General features: G+C 32.9%; 1 protein-coding gene across 1 annotated transcript; it reads right to left on the reverse strand.

The window, feature by feature from the left end:
• Positions 1 to 4388: 4388 nt before the first annotated feature.
• On the reverse strand, positions 4389 to 7962 carry LOC114297093 (uncharacterized). The gene is made up of 3 exons (XM_082918318.1): positions 7767 to 7962; positions 4911 to 5098; positions 4389 to 4814 (listed from the first exon to the last, which is right to left on the reverse strand). The coding sequence occupies exons 1-3, from the start codon at positions 7960 to 7962 to the stop codon at positions 4389 to 4391; spliced, it is 810 nt and encodes a 269-aa protein (XP_082774444.1).
• Positions 7963 to 14056: the final 6094 nt, after the last annotated feature.

The following is a 14056-nucleotide window of genomic DNA, read 5'->3' on the forward strand; positions in this document are numbered from 1 at the left end:
AACTGAAATGGGCAGACCTCAGCCATGCCCAAATTAGTGGCCAAAACACTAAAACTAAGGCACCAACATGCAAAACAAACATGTACACATATTGGTCCATCACTTAGGCACAAAGAGGACAATTCTCGAAAGCACTCAAAGAGTGAAAAGCATACAAGCGTGACAACACTACATGCTCTGAAATGATGCCAAGGATGATGCCAAATCATACACACAAGTCAAGCATAACATGCAAGAAAGCTCAAGGCTTAAGGCTAACCAAGGAGCTTGTACTAAGGCCACATGAAACAAGCTCCAAAGAGCCAAGGACAACCAAAATAGTCTTATATCATGCTAAAGGGAGTCTAAAACATGCAAGGGCCAAAGCTAAAACAAGCCAAAATGAAGGGCCGAAGGCAAGATGCAAGTAAGGCCAACAAAGGGGATTACACTACACCTACCAGGACCAAGCATAGCATGACTTAACCAATAAAAATCATAGCTATGGCATGTCAAAACAATACCAAAAATGGGCTAAAACCAAGTCAAAACATGCTAGAACAATAAGCTCACTCATTAGGCATGCAAGACTATCAAAGAGGACTTACACTACAAGTGTAAGAAGCAAATGGGAAATGCTCTAACCAAACAAAAACAAAGTTATATCATGGCAAAATAGGACCAAACACACACTGAAATGGTGGCCCCAAAGTCCTAGATATGATGGCATGCATAATGACCCATTCTTAAGGCATTAAACACCAACTCTTCAAAGCATTGAAAGAGTGACAAATATGAAGGCATGGTAATGAAACATACTCTGAAATTACATAAAAAAATGATGCCAAATCATTCAAATAGGTCAAGCAATGCATGCTAGTGGACTTGATACACAAAGCTAACAAGCTAGGATGAACCATAGCTATATAAATCATGGCATGTATGACCAAAACAACAAAAATCAGAGCTTAAGTATGCTAAAACATGACCAAAAGCTTCTTAGAGTTAAGCCAAAATCATGCTAGAATGACATGTTAAAGCATGATACACATTGGGCTAATTCATAGAATTGCACTACAAGTGCATGGAGCATGCAAGGGCCAACCAAACCAAACCTTAACAGAGGTATGACATGGCAAAAAAATCACCAAAAGCATGCTGAAATAGAATCAAATCATGCTAGAAAGGCATGCTACTTCATGAAGCATACAAGACTAGTTTGTGAGAAATACACTACAAGTGTATAAACCATGCAAGGAGTGAGCCCACCAATCAAAATCAGAGTTATAACATGTCCTAAAAGTCACAAAAACATGCTTGAAAAGAGTTAACACAAGCCACAAAAGCATGCTACTTTGTAAGGCTAACAAGGCTAGCAAAGAGAATTTACACTACAAGTGTAATAAGCATGCAAGAGGTGACCAAGACAGCCAAAAACAGAGTTATGGCAGGTCTAATAAGTCACAAAAATGAGCCTAAACAAAGCCATAAAAAAGTAAAAACACATGCTCATTTGGTTGGTCATCAACACTAGCAAGCAAGATAAGAGAAGAGGGGACCACCCTCCTCTCTCCTATTTGGGCCCTCAAAACAGGGTTTTTACCACTAAAAATCCTCTGGATTTCAGTGGTTTTAAGGCCAAAAATAAGTTGTTTCAAAAGCTTAGGAAGTTGGCTCAAAAGGGTTTACAAGCCAAAGAGCAAAGGGAAAGACAACCCCCTAACACAAAATAGGCCTAAACCATCACTTTTAGGACTGAAAAATAGAGTTTTCTTTAGTTCAAAACCAAGCCAAAAACAGTTTACAAAGGTGGTAAAACAAGCATGCAAAGCGAAGGTTTAAAGGAGCAAGTGTTTACCCTTGAAAAACCTTGAAGGACAGCAGCAAAACCAGCCAAAATCTGAGCCAAACAACCTTCAATCAGCCCAAAAATAGGTTCTAAGGGACCTCAAGCCAATGGTGATCAACTCTTCTTAAGGGTTGATGGGTTGAAGATGGTTGTATGCAAGCTTTCTAGCACAAATGCACAAGAGAGAATTGTAGAGAGAGAGAGAGGTTCTAGTGTGAGAAGCTCCCAAACCTTTTTCCAAAAATGTTCTAACCCTTGAAAATAAGATATACGGCTTCATTATATAGCAAAATATCAAGTTTGGTCGAAAATATCTCAATTGGAAATATCTGATGCAGTGTATAACAACTGAAGAAGAAATATTTGTCAATTTTGGGCTTTCTGGACACTTTTGGCCGACCGGCCATCTTTTGTGCCGACCGGCCATCATTTTTGGCTGATAAGGTTCACTTTTGGCCGACTCATAGCTGCTGAGGTCAAATTGTGGCCGATGGACCTCCATAGAGGCCGATGGAAAAAATCAACCCTAGTCCCTGACTTGAAGCAAGCCTAATTTCTTCATCTGGACTCCTTTTCAGGTCATTCTTGAGCCTAACCTATAGCCCCGGAAGTCTTCTTTCCAAATTTGGAAGCCTCACCTAAAAATTCCATGTGTTCTAAGAGATATCCCTCTTTTAGTGAAGGCTACTCAGTTTCAGTCCAAACGGAATGATGCCCAACTTCAACCAATCATATGTCCCCCATCCAGACTCGGCTTTGGGAGATTCTTAAGTGAAAAATGAAGCCCCGGAAGTCTTCTTTCTAATAGTGGTGGCCTCATAGCTTAAATCCAAATATACAAAAGGATAGGCCCGATTTAGCGAGGGTTACCCGACTCTCTCTTAACGGTTCACGCCCATCTTTTTTTCCAACTTGGTTTCTTCCCTCTTCTCCTCTTTTCTTCAACTCCAAACCCCTAAACAAGGTGTTTTGAAATATTTTTTAAAGATTTCATCTCTCTTTCATTCATTTCCACTTTGTCCTTGCTCGGTTTACCGAAAAGTGCAACATTTGACAAAATGCGAGCCTCGGAACATCGTAGGAATTCATTTTCAAAAATGTTTTGAAAGAGAGGGTGTTAAAGTCTAAAAACCATCCAAAATAGCTTTGGTCCAAAATGGGGTGTGAGGTTAGGATTTGACTCTCCTCTTGCCGAAGAAATCGAACCTTTGCCCTGCACATCTTTCATCACCAAGTAAACAATTAGTAGTGCCCAAGTCTTAAGGGCGGTCAAAAATGGGGTGTCTACAGTTGGTAACTTATTTAATTATTTATTAATTTTATGACATTTTTAGCATCTGATAAGTGTTTTTCCATTTTACTTTTGCATTCCATAAATTATTAAATTAATTAATTTTGTATTCACAACTTATTCAGTTAATTTGTTATTTTTGAGTTTTTTTTGGGTGAATAGTTATTTTTTGGGTAATAAATAAATACCATGAAATCCTCTTCAACATGGAAGGAATGAAGAAATAGCACTCAAGTAACTTGAAATTGAAATATTAGCTTAAAAATTTAGATACGCAAGTTTGATATATTAACTTAATTACATATTCGTGTCCACCAAAATAAACCATGCAAAACTATATCTTAGTTACAAATTCTTGTCCAACAAAAACTTTGCAAGTCAATAAAAGAGTAGTAGCCCACCCAATTCAAAAACCTGTGGTGAGCAAGGATGCATGCATTCCGATATGTACTAATATGAAGACATTGTTAGAAAAGTATACCCACTAATTGCACAAAAAAAGTATACCTTAGTCTTTTATTCCTTCCAACATCCCCTATACAAAAAGCATACCCTGTACTAAAAGCATCACTTGAAAAATAAAAAAACAAAGAACAACAAATTACTAAACACAAATGAATATATTTGAAGTGTTATGCATTATGCAATTACATGCAAACCTATGGTTCAAGTCATGCTCCACTGAGTTGGAAGCACCCCATCTTGTCCTTGATCCTAAAAAATGAATTGGATTAGTTGGCCTCAAATTCCATGTAGAAAAATAAAATAAAATAACATAATCATTTGTCATTCACACTTACATCAACAGTGCTCCTCTTAGTAGTAGTGGACCTTTCAATAGTGCTTCGTTCAACAACAATACCAATTCCTCTCTAAGCATACTCATTTGTTCCCATTTCCCAACCCCTAATAGGTGCCCTCTGGCATGTCCTCTTATTGTGCACAATTCCCCTTGCAAATGATGCACTTCACAATGCATGACCTTTTTTATGGTGCAGCCTCATCAATTTCTCTTCTACTACTTTTCCTAGGTCTTCCAGGCATCTTCTTAAGAGGTAGAGGCTTCAACTCTTCTCTAAGAACTGGACCCCGTAAACTCTCATCATGCATTGGATGTATAATTTCCCCATATGCCTTAAAATAAATGTGTTTGTATTATATTGTGTCACAATAGGTCTCCAAGTTCATCCTCTTATGAGTAATGCAAGCTGTTGCATGCTTGCAAGGGACTCCACTTATGCCTCATATCCTGTAACAACATGACCTTCTTTATAGGTTCGCAATATAAGACATCACATCGTCAACCACTTGATACTCCTCTTGTCCCGCAAAAGTCACTTTACAAAGCCTAGACTGAAAAACCACTTCGTCCAATTTCTTCTTAATGTTAGTGGTTACCAAAGATTGCCATGAAGCTGCCTCTTCAAACCTCCAATGTAACTTGTTTATCAGTTTCAATCTGATATTTTCCAACAATGTCACGATAGGTTTACCCCTAACATTACCAATCCAATTATTAAATGACTCCACCATGTTGCTAGTAACATGTTCAATCTTCACCCTATGATCAAATGTGTGTCTTGCCCATATTTCAACTGGAAATTTAGAAAGCCAGCTATGTGCTTCAGAAGATAACTCCAACATCTGTCCCATTGCAATGTTAAAATCCTTGACATTGTAAGCTATAGCTGCAACCTAAAAGGCTATTTTCATCTTTAAACCAGGGAATTTGCCCTTCAAGTTGTTGAAAATGTGTCTACAGCACCACCTATGTGTTGTTTGGGGTATTACTTGTCGCATGGCTGGCTCAATGCCCTTTTGACCATCAGACATGATTGCCAATGGCATATTTTGGGGGCCATTACCAAAAATGGTGTTCAAGTGGTAAAGGAAAAAAGCCCAACTATCCTTACATTCACTCTCCACCACAGCAATTGCAATAAGATAAAGACCATTATTTCCATCAAGACCAACTGCAGCTAACAATATGCCCCCAAATTGTCAAGCCCTAAAATTTGGACAATTAAATATTAAATTAGGACTAAATCCCAATAATATTCCATCATCCAAATTCTAGGGGTGAAACAAAAAAAACTAAATGTCAACTAAACCATTCACCATAATTCCATAACTAACCAATACCTCCAACATTAAAGTAACAACACAAAGTCAAAATAACTTAAATAATGTACGGTTACAAACCGTGCCAAATTATTCCAATACTAAAGTCATAAAGAGAATAATAAATATATAGACTAATATCAATCCTAAGCTCAAGAAAAATAAAAGAACTCCAAACGACATGTCCTACGATCACAGTTATTTCTTGTCACCACCAAAGCCTCTACTAATCCTGCAAAGGAAGCTCGGCTGCGCTCAAACAGAACGCACCCGAGTTGTCAAGAGACAAAACGGGTTAGTATATAGGTATACTGGTATGAGTACAATATTTAACACCCACGTGTCCACCAGACATAGACAAGAATACATTTAATTCTTATCACAGGACAAGACAAGTAGTTCCAACCGCACCGAGACGAATGGGTAGTTTCCCGAGATACGGTGGCATTTAGTTTCTTGTCCGTACACAACGAAATATAAATTGATTATAAAATAGACAAAATAGAAATAAAAATATGGTGGTTCAGCCCTGCATAAAAAAAAGTTAGTAAGACCCACCATCCTGCAAAACAAATAAAGTTAGTATAATTTAATCATAAGTAACTTGTTGAAAAAAATATAAAATCATACCGTTTCATACTTAAATAATTCGAATTGATCAAAACTCAAAGAACGAAAGTTGTACAGAATCAAATTTCCTAAAAGACAGCGTGAACGAATTTAACAGAAACTGAACAGGTAAAGAGAAAAACTTGATATAAAAATCTAGACGGAATTCAATAGAAAAATCTGAAGTTGAAAACGAACAAAAAATGCCCTAAGATGATTTTTTTCAAAAAATTTCAAAACATGAAAAGTGTGCAGAATAATATTTTACTTCAGTTTACACGAAACCAATAAAAATGAGCTCGTTTCGTGGGTTAAAACAGCCTCTAAAATCTGCCTTGCTAAAATGAATCAAACCGACAATAATCAAAACCATCCGATTATAAGTTCTAATCGATCTTTTTAATAAAAAGTTAAAACACAAAAGTTGTCTAGAATCACGTATACATGCTTCTGCTCAAATTTCATAATTTATCAAAATCGTTTACTATTTTTTTTATCATGTACATATCAGTACCATTCACTCTATACTAATAAATTCATAATTAAATTATTTGTTCCTTAACTCCACCACTTCGGCCCTCCCCTTCCGGCCTACACATATATCCCATGTGCCTCCCGTATACCTAACACCGCTTCGAAGCCAAACTTGCACGGGGATATCGTCCCGAGTTTGACAAACACTCCCCGGATGGTTAGCATATACGTACGCGCGCAAATCAAAACATTCGTGTACTCATGAGAACGAGGCAACAATATATATATATATACACAACTTCTCACACATGAGAATAAACATAACAATGCCAAGCCTAAGGCATTCAAATAAATCTCATAATCCTCACTTTTTTTTATACACTCTTTCTCACCATCACTCAAATAAAATAACAATCCATGGAGTCATGGTGGAGTATAAAGAATTTATCTATGGGTTCTTAATTAATTTTAAATTTCATATAACCATGAGTGTGATCACAACAATAAAATAAATTCATATAAAAACCCTAAATTTGACATACCCAACTACTCAAAATAATCAAAATCAATCAATCAACTAAAAACCCTAAACCTTACATACACAACTAAACAAAATAATTAAAATCAATCAATCATCTTTATATAAATACAAATTCGAACTAACATCAAATAAATAAAATAAAAATAAAAATAAAAACAATGAATTAAACATAAATCAAGGAAAGTGGATTTTGTACTCACAATATTATTTTGAAAATCAAAGAATTATTTGAAGAACTAATAGAACCACCAAAATAAAATCCTAATCTTTTCTTCTTTTTCTTTTTTTTTTCTTCTCTCTTTCCATGCCACACACAGAGCACTCTTTCTTTCTTCTTTGATGATCAATCTCTCTCCCCCTCTCTCTCTCTCTCTCTCGCTTGCCGCCACACAACACTTCTCTTTTCTTTCTTTTGTTTATAACCTAATAATTATTATATTACATAACCTAATCCTATTCTAACCCTAATAAACTATTATAATATATTATATTATATAATACACATAATTATAATATATATAAATATAAGATTAAATATATATATATAAAACACTTCTTTTTTTTTTATAACAAAAATAAATATATAAATATATGAATTAATTGAATAACACATTAAATTTATTGATTACAACATTAAATTCATTAAATATCACATTAACTAAACAACACATTAAATTCTCATGTAAACCACACAATTAATAAAGCCAAAAATAAAATAAGATAATAAAAATAATAAGTAATGACTTAAGAAAATTAGGGTCGCTACACAAATGGCCCCTTCAAATGACACACATCCACAACTATGAAAGGTCTGCAACCTTCTTTAAAGCCATGTTGTATGGTTGCAAATGAAAGAAAAATTCTTTTGAATGTTGGTAAGGGATGAGGTAAGTTTGGCTTACATAGTGGCTTTCTTTCCCTTTCAATTTTGGCCAAACTACCAGGATTGGTCCTCAACACTTCTGCAGCATACATTGGAAGTTTGGGGTAAGCCTTTGCATGATTACCCTCAATTGCCTCCACGGCTTTCCTCTGTTCTCTGTACAGTTGCATCCTTGTAGTCTCCAATCCATAATTTTCAGCTATTTCATCATGCATTGCCTCTAAAGTGATCCTACGATTCCTCTAAGAGTTTTTGCAAACTTCTTAGCAATCCAAGATGTTATTACTTCCGTATTCCTTATATACTCTAACGCATGTATGGTCAGGGCCCAATGTCTTAATCTTATATGTCACCCCATCAGGTAATGGAGAAGCATGAATTCTCCATTCACACATCGAGGAAGCGCATATGCAAGTCACTCTTTCTTGTCATTTTGTATTTTAATCAATTTAACCTCTTTCAATTGCAAATTCCTGGAGCACAGTCCTGAAGTGATACACATCATCAATTATCATTCCCTTCTCTAATGTTATTTTCTCCTCTTCCTTTATTTCAAACATTTTCCCCCTCATATATTTGTCAACATTAACACCTTGCACATCTTCTTCATCAGTAGAATATTTCCCTCTTATATCATCAGATTCATAGTCTGATATCCCCTCATCATTAGCCTCAATTGGTTCATCTGACCCATTACTACCCTCATCATTATCTGAAGTGTCCTCATCATCCTCATCAGTAATGATATTAGCATTTTCTTCATCAGCATCTACTTCACTAAATTCAAAATCCCTTAGCTTAGTCCAATCAACATCATTGTAGTCATCCACATTGCTAACTAAATCATCAAATACTACCGATCTGTTTCCAATGTTACTACTCACACCACCTCTCGTACTTGTGCCACTACTACTCACGTGTCCCTCTCCACTAGTAGAAGTATCAGTTACGATAAATGAAGGTAAAAGTCAATCAAGTTCCAGAAAAATATTAATCACCTCAGTACCATAATTTGAACTAAACATTTCAATGACATCCTGATTAGATTTAAGCTTCGTTTTACTCTTAGTGTGTGTATTTGTAAAGTACAAATTTAATCCCACACCAAAATTCCCAGGTACATTAGTGAGTGCAGCTTCACAAGCATCAGCCAACAATTGCATGTAGTTATACTTGTAAGGATTAACATTCAAAATGTGACTTACAGAACCATTAAAGTGTACTAGTATGTCATGAAGCATGGGATCAGCAATTGTCCTAAATACAATAAATTCATCACAAAATTCATAAATATCAGAAGGCATCTACACAACAAGCTTACATTATAACATCAAAATTTTAGTAAATATAAGAGTAGAAAATAAACCCAAAAAAACCACCTAAATCCAAATTTTAGAAAAAAAAAAAAAAGAGTAGAAAACAAACCAAATAAATTCCCAAAAATACTAATTGAAACTGACTCAAAATTTTAGTAAAAGAAAGAGTAGAAAACAAATATAAAAAAAAATTCCCTAAAATACTAATTGAAAACAAACCCCATAACCCCAAGGTTTTAATTAAAAAAAAAAGGTAGAAAGAAACCCAAAAAAACCCCTAAAATAGATTGAAAACAAACCTTTAAACCCTAATTTTTTTTTAACAAGGTAAAATACAGACCCAAAAAAAATCAATTAAAGACAAACTCACAAAATTTTGTAAGCAAATAATCCTAAAACAAATTTTATAAAAAAAAATTCATGAACAAAGAATCCTAAACCCTCAAATTTTAGTGCTTAGTATGAGAGAGTAAAAATGGATCACTTACAGTTTTTCAAAGCAATATAGACATACAAATTTCAGTTTTTTCTTCAATCAACGATCTAAACTTCTTTGTGTTGTCTCTTCTTCTTGTATATCTACGCATCCAATGATAAACAACGATACTCTCACTTTCCCCTTTGCGTTGCCTTTTCCATCTCTCTTTCAGATGAAGAAATGGAGAGTAAAATTGTAAACTTGTAAAGAAACGAAAAAAATTTGTTGTCATATTTTTAAGAGTAAAATTGTAAACTTAATCAATTTAATAGCTTGACCTCAACTAATTCAATAAAAATTTTGTCAAAAACTTTAACATCGTTGTCACTTGGATTAAATTTAATCAAAATTTAAAATTAAGGATCAAAATTAAACCAATTATCATTATAAAAATTAAAATGACACAAACGATAAAATATACGGACTACCAATATGATTTAACTTATAATTTTTTTTTTGTACAAATATATCTATATTGTTACTAATAGACTTTACTTTAAATTTAATTTGAAAAAAAAAACAAAATTATGGTTTTTAATTACGTTTTTTGAAAATATTTGCTCTTTTAGTAATTACACTTTGATTTAGTTTGACAATAAAATACAAATTCTTAAATTTTTGAATAACTTCTAGAAAATGCATATTAATTAATCAATATATGTCGTTAAAAGTGATGATATGCCCTTTAATCTTGGGATTTTTATTTCAAGATCTCTCATATTAGGATTTGATAAAATAAATATCAACAAATATTATAGTAGTAGCAAAGATTTATGGGAAACGAATTCCAGCACTAACAGATATACACTGTTTTAGCATTCAACATCTTTCACTTTTTGAAAATTTTTAAAACTTCAAAATTCAATAACTCCTCATTTATATATCCAATTTCAATAAAATTTATATTTTTAGAATGCTATTGTCAAGATCTATCAAACAAAATCTATAATGAATATGAAATTTCATAAGAAGAAAAATTGACAAAATTTCACTAAGTTTGCTATCTTCAGTCAATGAAATTTCTCTAACTTTTAATTAGAGAAATTTCATTAAGGGGTGGAGAGAAGAAGAAAGAGATATTGAGGGGTGGAGAGAGCAAAGAAAGAAAGAAAGATATGAGGCACTTAAGCTCAAAATAAAGCCAAACCCCTTGGCTCAAAGTAAATTTTTTTGAAATTTTATAAATTTCTGTAAGTGAAAATTCTAAAATTTCTCTCAAAAATTGAAAGTTTAGAAATTTCTCTCAGTAATTCTAAACTTTCTATAAGAGAAAACAAGCAATTATGAAATTTCTTTGAGTGAAACTTTTGAAATTTCTCTCAGAAAAACTACTGGACGATCTCCTGAACATCCACCCTCCATACGTCAATCTTTACATTTAACAAATATAAAAATCTAAATGAAAGGCAAAAAAAGAACTGGGAAAAAAACAGCGTTTAAAGAGGTCCTAAACAACTAATTTCAAAACACAAAGGGACCTTTCCTCTACAAATCTCCTCATAATCCTTCAACTGCTACATAAGGAGATCTGTGCCTAATTTTCTCTTACTCTCATTATTATTTTTAGTAATCTCATCACGTTTAATTTTATTAAAAATAATTTGACAATCAAACATGACCTATGTGTACAAGTATTCATATATTACAATTACTCGGTTTTGATAATGTTAAAGCTCTATAATTAATACAATTGAAATTTTAAAATTAAAATAAAATTTAATTGGGTGGAAAGTGTTAGCATTTATTATAAGATGGAAAGTGGTGACATGCCTAAGTTTTTAGTATCTACTTTAATTATAATGGTAGATTGTACTCCTCTTTCATGAAATTTTTGAAGGCATTGTTTGGTAACCATTTTATTTTCAGTTTTAAGTTTATATTTACAAAAATTTTAAAAATTATCATAAAAACTTGTTTGGTAAATTTTTTGGTTTATAATAATAGTTCTTAGTTTGTAAATTTGACCAAAAAAATGTGTTTTCATTGGTTTATAAACAGAAAAATGGAAGTCACTGTAGCGGAGCTACAGTAAATGAGTTGTGGGCATAACGACCACAGTTCAAATCTTTGGAGCACCACAATTCAATTTATTTTCTCCAACGGTAATAAAACTTGTATCTAACCTTATCATCTTCATCTTCTTCCTCTACTTTGAAGATCAGGTCAGTCTCTCTCTTCTCTCTCTCTCCCCTCTCTTATTTGTGTTTCACCGAGCTTCCATGTTTTTTTTTTCTTTTCTAAAACATTACTAATGTTGCAAATTTGCAAATCTTTGTAGATCTTCCAACCAAATTGATGTCAAGTCTCTCTCTCTCTCTTCTCTGTGTTTCACCGATTTTTTTTTTTCTAAAACAACAAATCTGTTGCAAATCTGCAGATCTTTTGCAAATTTCTAAACCAAATCGATTTCAGGTCACTTTCTCTCTTTCTTTCCCCATCTCTTCCTTCTCTCCTCTTTTGCTCTCTGTTTCACAGAGAGCTTGAGCTTCTGTTTTTTTTTTTTAACAACATATCTACTATTTTTTTTTATATATAAATATTGTTGGTGGTTGTTTGTAGATCTGTTGTAGATCTGTGCTGTCACTACAACAAAACTAACTATTCACGGCATCATGTTTACGACATGCATTAAATGCATATCGTAGTTAGTACATTCTACGGCATTTTTTTTTTTTGCAAGCCGTTAATGTTTTGTCAATAATAGCATACATACCATGTAAGTCATTGATTCATATATTTATAGCATGCAAAAGTATGCCGTAAAAAATGTATGTTTTTACGACTTACAAAAATATGTCGTAAAATATTTGCACTTAAGACGACATACACTTCATGTTATAAAATATTATAACTTTACATGGCATGCATTAATATGTCATGAAAACTTTTGCAAAAAAAAAAAAATTCAATCCGGAATTTTTTTTATGGCATGCAAAAGCATGCCGTAAAAAATGTATATTTTCACGGCATACAAAAATATGTCATAAAATATTTGTACTTAAGACGACATACATTTCATGTCGTAAAATATTATAACTTTACACGGCATGCATTAGCATGTCGTGAAAACTTTTATTAAAAAAAATTTCAATCCGATTTTTTTTTTTGATTTAAAAAAGCTAACAATTTCCAACCAAACTTCTCACCTTACATTTTCCTAATTGAGGACAACGTAAAAAATAATTTATACGTTATTTTATAATTTTGTGTCTCTTTTAAGGGATAATTGCATCCAGTGGGGTTTTGAGAAAAAAAAAAAATTACATATTCATGAAAAAGTTTATAATTTTAATAATTAATATTTATATGGCTTCTCATTAATTTGTAATTATTTTTTTTTAAATTACCTTGATTTGATATATTTCCTTCTTTTAATAATTTATTTATTTTTTATTTTTTAGATGTGCCTAATCTGAATACAACTAAAAAATAAAATATTTGTAAAAAAATGTAATAAAATATAATATATATGAAATGTATTAAATTTTATATTTTTTTTTTTGAATTTAGTATTTTTTTTTAAAAAATTAAAAAATATTTTTCTTTTAAATATATGTAAATTATTTGAATTTAAAAAGTTAAAAAAATTATTTAAAATATTTAAAAACTTACTCAATTAAATTGAAAAACATTGCCCCGTTTGCTCTCTCACTCACTCTCTGGGTCTCGATCTCTATCTCTCTCTCTCAACCCTCTCTAAACCCTAATCTCTCTTAACCGATCGAATCAACCTTCTTCAACCCCATTTAATCCAATCTCAGAGCGATTGGTGATTCATCTCAGATCCAATCTCAGAGCGATTGGTGATTCATCTCAGATCCAATCTCAGAGCGATTGGCAATTTCGATTTTGAGATTTCGAAGCTTCAGCGCCTCCACCATCTGCACCAGCGAGGGGAGCGAGCACCATCGTCTACTAAGGTAAGCACTACCGTCTCTCTCTCTCTCTCACAGTTTCGTATTCTCTTTCTCAGAACATGACGGAAGTTGTTGAAGAGTTCATGGTGAGGATGATGGAAACAATATGTTGAAGAACTAGGTGGGAATGGGATAGAATCAATTCGTAGGGACTTGCATATGTCTTGACTTTGTTGTGAAGAATCATTGTACACAGATTTATTGTAAACAAAATTAATGTAATTTCTAGAAGCAGAAGTTATGCTGTCACAAAGACAAGTGCTGTTGCCTTTTGATCCTTTTCTTTTCTCTCTGCCATTTTTCATTTTTCCCTTTTCTCAATTTAATTTTTTTTTGTTTTAAAAAAAAACTCAAAATTTAATTTTCTGAACTTAAGACCACTTGTTTAAAAATTAAATGCTAAGCAGGACACAAGCGGAGTTCTAGTTGAGTTCCAGTTTAGGAATATGTTCAACCTTAACTTATCTACCTAACAAGTTTGATCAAATCAAAACAAGTCAAGCTCAACTGCAACAAAGTAGCACCCAATGATTCAGTGCGGTTTCATATTTTGATTTCTAGGGTTTTGATTTTGATTTGATTTCTATTCAATTAACCA

Source organism: Camellia sinensis, chromosome 3, assembly GCF_055761805.1.
Source record: "Camellia sinensis isolate YWXY chromosome 3, ASM5576180v1, whole genome shotgun sequence".
NCBI classification, from domain to species: domain Eukaryota; kingdom Viridiplantae; phylum Streptophyta; class Magnoliopsida; order Ericales; family Theaceae; genus Camellia; species Camellia sinensis.